We start from the raw sequence: 5779 nt of genomic DNA, 5'->3' as shown, positions 1-5779 counted from the left end.
TTACTTCTCCTTGTAACTACATTAACCAACTCTTTCCGGTTAATTATCAAAATCAATTTAATTACATCTTCTTTACCCGGTTATCATTAAAAAGATTACCTCTCCTTGAAAAAAAACGAACATAACCAGCTCTTTTTGCAATAAACGCTTTACCGGTTAATTATTAAATCTTCATATCCGGTTATTTTTAGGTTTCAATTTTACTTATAGAGAGACATCGAAGCTACCGTACGGAGAAGAATTTCTGGTTAATCAAACAATTTCACTAAACCAATGGTTTTGCTTATATTAATGGTGGCGCCTACACTCTTAAAGGCGGCGAAAATCGCCGGCGATCGAAGAAAGCTTCACTCGCGACGAACCTTCACGGAGACGTCGAGGCTACCGCTGTCGTCTTCGATTAGAGGAAAGCTGATATCCGCCGGCTACACTTCTCTGTCGTCGATTTCATCCACCGATCTCGCTCGAGGTGATTCTCTAGCTACTGATAGTACCTTAGGTTTAGGTCACACTGGAATCGATAGAGAGAGATCCTGAATCCTTTCATGGTCATACTTCTCTGTTGGTGTTGTAAAAATCACAGAGGCTGAAGCGTTTGAGATTTTGAAGATGGCAAATCAAGTCACTGGATCAAGTTCTCTCGTAAATGGTAAGTTGTGATGGAACTGGGCTGGGCTGCCAAACGAAAAGCCCAATGTTTCAGATTGTTATGAACCGGGTTTTACGAATTTAACCGGTTATGGAATTAATCTTCGGTGACTAATTTTATTATTACCAATGTCTCTGGTCGTGGTCTCAGTGTATAACACAGGTCGGCTTCTACGTTTCAGTCGTCTTCCAACTTTGAGCATCTTCCCCAAATTTTCACCTCTTTCTGCTCTCATGAATTCATCGAATCTCGGTTCTTCCAGCAAACCTGCCTTCCGTCCGAGCTGACTCTCTGCAACAACAAACTCAAACATAGTAGCTATAAAAAGATTACTTCTCCTTGTAACTACATTAACCAACTCTTTCCGGTTAATTATCAAAATCAATTTAATTACATCTTCTTTACCCGGTTATCATTAAAAAGATTACCTCTCCTTGAAAAAAAACGAACATAACCAGCTCTTTTTGCAATAAACGCTTTACCGGTTAATTATTAATCTTCATATCCGGTTTCAATTTTACTTATAGAGAGACATCGAAGCTACCGTACGGAGAAGAATTTCTGGTTAATCAAACAATTTCACTAAACCAATGGTTTTATCTTATATTAATGGTGGCGCCTACACTCTTAAAGGCGGCGAAAAACGCTGGCGATCGAAGAAAGCTTCACTCGCGACGAACCTTCACGGAGACGTCGAGGCTACCGCTGTCGTCTTCGATTAGAGGAAAGCTGATATCCGCCGGCTACACTTCTCTGTCGTCGATTTCATCCACCGATCTCGCTCGAGGTGATTCTCTAGCTACTGATAGTACCTTAGGTTTAGGTCACACTGGAATCGATAGAGAGAGATCATGAATCCTTTCATGGTCATACTTCTCTGTTGGTGTTGTGAATAGATGTAAAAATCACAGAGGCTGAAGCGTTTGAGATTTTGAAGATGGCAAATCAAGTCACTGGATCAAGTTCTCTCGTAAATGGTAAGTTGTGATAGAACTGGGCTGGGCTGCCAAACGAAAAGCCCAATGTTTCAGATTGTTATGAACCGGGTTTTACGAATTTAACCGGTTATGGAATTAATCTTCGGTGACTAATTTTATTATTACCAATGTCTCTGGTCGTGGTCTCAGTGTATAACACAGGTCGGCTTCTTCGACTTCCAACTTTGAGCATCTTCCCCGAATTTTCACCTCTTTCTGCTCTCATGAATTCATCGAATCTCAGTTCTTCCAGCAAACCTGCCTTCTCTTCCTTCTCACAATCCAGCAGAAGGTACTGAGTCAACGTTTTTTTTTTTTTTTTCACATTAAAGGTTTGGTCTTGATTCGATATTATGATGAATGTAGCGGCGGTAGAGGAAGAGGAAACGAGAGAGATAATGATCGTCGGAGGCCTCAGGGTCGTGGCGGCGGCGGTGGTGGCAGAGGAGGAGGAGGAGGCAATGATAGAATCGATGCTCTTGGAAGACTCTTGTAAGTGATTTCGAGATGTCGTTATTAAAGTATAAATTTTTTAAGGTTAAAGTCGAATCTCTTTTTTGGGTTTTGATTAGGACGAGAATCTTGAGACACATGGCTACTGAGATGAGATTGGACATGAGAGGTGATGGTTTTGTTAAAGTTGAAGACTTGCTTAACCTGAATCTTAAAACGTCTGCAAACGTTCAGTTGAAGTCTCATACCGTTGATGAAATTAGAGAGGTTAGTTAGTTTCCACTAATCTTCATTGTAGCTTTGTGGTGGGGTTTGCGTATGATGCTGTTTACTTGCAGGCAGTGAGAATGGACAATAAGCAACGTTTTAGCCTCGTTGAAGAGGATGGAGAGCTCTTGATCCGCGCTAACCAAGGCCACTCCATCACGGTAAGAAAAGACTCTTGATTTGCAGTTTATCTTGTCTCATTCTAGTTTTGATCATTTTTGCTGTGAGAATTCTATGTACTTATAGTTTCTGCTTATGTCTTTCTGTGCAGACGGTTGAATCCGACAAGTTACTTAAACCAATATTGTCACCGGAAGAAGCTCCAGGTAAAAGCAGTACTACTAGGACATTTGTGTTTTTTTTCTTCACTTGTGTTCTGTATCGCATTGTTTCTTATGTTCGTTTGTTTTGCTGTAATGGCAGTGTGTGTGCATGGAACTTATAAGAAGAATTTGGAATCCATCTTAGCATCTGGCTTAAAGCATATGAATAGATTGCACGTTCACTTTTCTCGTGGCTTGCCAACAGATGGTGAAGTGATAAGTGGTAAGCTACTTTTGATGCCGTTTCTGAATAATTGCACATGCACATTTATCTGGGGACTGATGACAATTTGATATGATTTTGGCGTAAGGCATGAGAAGGGATGTTAACGTCCTAATCTTCCTTGACATCAAGAAAGCTCTTGAAGGTTTAGTACTAGAACTCAAATTTTTTTTGTATATTAACAATATTTATGTCCTTCTAAAACTTTAGTTTCACCTTTTGATTTTTCTATAGATGGAATTGCATTCTACATTTCGGACAACAAGGTGATTTTGACTGAAGGCGTTGATGGTGTAGTGCCTGTTGATTACTTCCACAAGATCGAGTCTTGGCCTAGTCGGCAGCCAATTCCTTTCTGATTACACATTTTATGGACAACATCATTGACTTATTACCACCAGACAATGCAACTGGTGAAACAAGTTTTTTTTATCAGTCACGTTTTTATCTATTCTTTTATCGTTTTTCATCTGTTGACAATACACCAATACTTGATCATGGCTGTTGTTTCCATACTCATAAGTGTGTAACCAATGTTTGCAGAAAGTTAATAGATATTTCAACTAATTTATTTGGAGCCTACTTAGAATTTTATGTTTTCGTATATTTTATTAGAATTGTTCATCAAATATCTTTTTTTTTTTTAATGGAACTCATGTGAGATCATTTTTAATTTTTAAGTTTATATGTATGTTGATCGCTTTAATAAAGTTTTATAAGCATGGATCCTATAATTTTGATTGGTGAATTAGATTAAAGACTTATGAAGAGTCATAATGTACTTTGGTTTATTGTGGATAATTTTATTTTAAAAAAATCTTGTAGATTATAACATTGTTAAGGTTTGTTTCATAAAAGCCTATTTGATTAGTTTACTGATGATTTGAATTACATATTTTTAAAAATGTTGTGTAAAAACATAATATAGTACTGTTATTAAAATTTTAAATGTCGATGAGTAAATAACTATATTTCATTTTATCGATAAAAATTTTAAATGTCGATGGGTAAATAACTAAACCATCTAATTTTAGTTTAATCATATATTTTATTTTGATGTATAAACTATTTGTATATCTTGACGTACTTTAACATAAAGTTTATCAATTTTGTTGATTTGAATTTTTGAAGGAGTTAGCATATAAATGAAGTTAGTTAATTTTCTTTATTTTTTTGTTTATCTTAATTAATATTTTAAAATTTTATTTTCATTCTTTTTTTTTAGAAGTGGTAATTTTTATTTTGCATCTGGAGGAGAAGTGTGAGCGAGCAATAGACTGGGCACTGAAACTCGAGCCTTTTATAAAACATATGGTGAGAGACTCAAATGAAGAAAGAAACCTATTTTTGGTTAGACTAAACTTGGCTTTCGATTATTTGATCTTCAGGTAGTCTCTGGTGGTGTTGCTTCAAACCAGTATGTACGGTTTCGACTCAATAGCATTGTCGAAACAAGAACCTGAAACCTGAAACAAGAACTCTAGACAATGGTATCTAGAGTTCTTGAGATTTGTCCTGCTTGTCAAAACAGAGAATATACATTAACAGTTCAGTTCAGTAATCTCTCTCTCTCACACAGGAGTAATGGTGGCTTGGACTGGTCTTGAGCATTTTCGTGTAGGAAGATTCAATCCACCTCCACCTGCAATTGAACCTGATGATTACGTGGTACGTTCTTTAAACAAAGAACAATACTTTAAGTGAATAAACGAAAGATTGTAACTTTGTGATTGATGTGTGTTATGAATATGGTATGATCTTCGACCAAGGTGGCCTCGTGGAGAGGAGTACGCACAGGGGAGAAGCGAAGCTCGTTCTTTGAGAACCGCACGCGTTCATCCCTCTCTTACTTCAATCATCCGAGCTGACTCTCTTCAACAACAAACACAAACGTCGCAATAAAAGATTACTTCTCCTTGTAACTACATTAACCAACGCTTTTCCGGTTATTTATTAAAATCAATTTCAGTAAATCTTCATACCCGGTTATTTTAAACCGTATCCGGTTTCAATTTTACTTATAGAAAGACATCAACCCTACCGTAAGAAAAAGATTTTTTTGTGGCTGATTAAATAATTTCAGTAAACCAATGGTTAATCTCATATCCGGTTACTTCAAACCGTGTCCGGTTTGATTTTGCTTATTAGTGGCGCCAACACTCGCTTAAGGCGGCGAAAATCGCCGGCGACTGAAGAAAGCTTTCACTCGCGACGACGGTGATGGAGACGTCGAGGCTACCGTTGTCGTCTTCGATTAGAGGAAAGCTGATATCCGCCGGTTACACTTCTCTGTCGTCGATTTCATCCGTCTCCTCCACCGATCTCGCTCGAGGTGATTCTCTTCTTATACAGAAAAATCGTTACTGATAGTATTACTCTCTCTCTCGAATTGATAGAGATTTTGAATCGCTTCATTGTTAATTTCTCCGAGATGCAATCGATTTCGTGTATGTCATCCTTGGTGTTGTGAAACAGATGTTAAAATCACAGAGAGTGAAGCATTTGAGATTTTGAAGATGGCAAATCAAATCAGCGGATCAAGCTCTTGCAATGGAAGAAGCTCTTCTCTCGTAAATGGTAAGGTTGTGATGAACTACTTGGAGCTCTTGGTTGCGTTTGGTTCACTGAAGGATTCTCTTGTTTGAAATTTCTAAGGAGCAAGGAATGCTTGGGATATGCTTAACGAGGAGGAAGCTTTGCCGCGGATTACTACGTCTTGTTCTGATCTTGATAAGATCTTGGGTGGTGGAATCAGCTGCAGGGATGTTACAGAGATTGGTAAGCCCCCATCTCCTTTACAGAGATTGGTAAGCAACAAGTTATAGTTTTTAATCTTTTGCTTATTCTCTGCAGGTGGAGTACCTGGTATTGGCAAGACTCAGATTGG

General features: G+C 37.9%; 3 protein-coding genes across 3 annotated transcripts; all 3 read left to right on the top strand.

The window, feature by feature from the left end:
- The first annotated feature begins 82 nt into the window (after nucleotides 1-82).
- LOC106321473 (DNA repair protein RAD51 homolog 3-like) lies at nucleotides 83-916 on the top strand. The gene is made up of 3 exons (XM_013759735.1): nucleotides 83-469; nucleotides 584-649; nucleotides 831-916. Exons 1-3 carry the CDS (start codon nucleotides 274-276, stop codon nucleotides 845-847), a joined length of 279 nt encoding a protein of 92 aa, XP_013615189.1. The 5' UTR covers nucleotides 83-273; the 3' UTR covers nucleotides 848-916.
- Nucleotides 917-1226: 310 nt separating this feature from the next.
- On the top strand, nucleotides 1227-3463 carry LOC106321472 (tRNA 2'-phosphotransferase 1-like). The gene is made up of 10 exons (XM_013759734.1): nucleotides 1227-1436; nucleotides 1561-1626; nucleotides 1777-1918; nucleotides 1993-2118; nucleotides 2199-2346; nucleotides 2418-2507; nucleotides 2618-2672; nucleotides 2770-2892; nucleotides 2981-3037; nucleotides 3127-3463. Exons 1-10 carry the CDS (start codon nucleotides 1259-1261, stop codon nucleotides 3249-3251), a joined length of 1110 nt encoding a protein of 369 aa, XP_013615188.1. The 5' UTR covers nucleotides 1227-1258; the 3' UTR covers nucleotides 3252-3463.
- Nucleotides 3464-5077: 1614 nt separating this feature from the next.
- On the top strand, nucleotides 5078-5774 carry LOC106321471 (DNA repair protein RAD51 homolog 3-like; the record flags this gene model as incomplete). The annotated part of the gene is made up of 4 exons (XM_013759733.1): nucleotides 5078-5224; nucleotides 5368-5469; nucleotides 5548-5670; nucleotides 5746-5774. Coding segments are annotated over exons 1-4 (366 nt in total), but the record flags the coding sequence as incomplete, so codon positions are not given.
- Between the last annotated feature and the right edge of the window lie 5 nt (nucleotides 5775-5779).

This window comes from Brassica oleracea, unplaced genomic scaffold (assembly GCF_000695525.1).
Source record: "Brassica oleracea var. oleracea cultivar TO1000 unplaced genomic scaffold, BOL UnpScaffold01730, whole genome shotgun sequence".
NCBI lineage: Eukaryota > Viridiplantae > Streptophyta > Magnoliopsida > Brassicales > Brassicaceae > Brassica > Brassica oleracea.
This window is presented reverse-complemented; position numbering and strand designations above follow the sequence as displayed.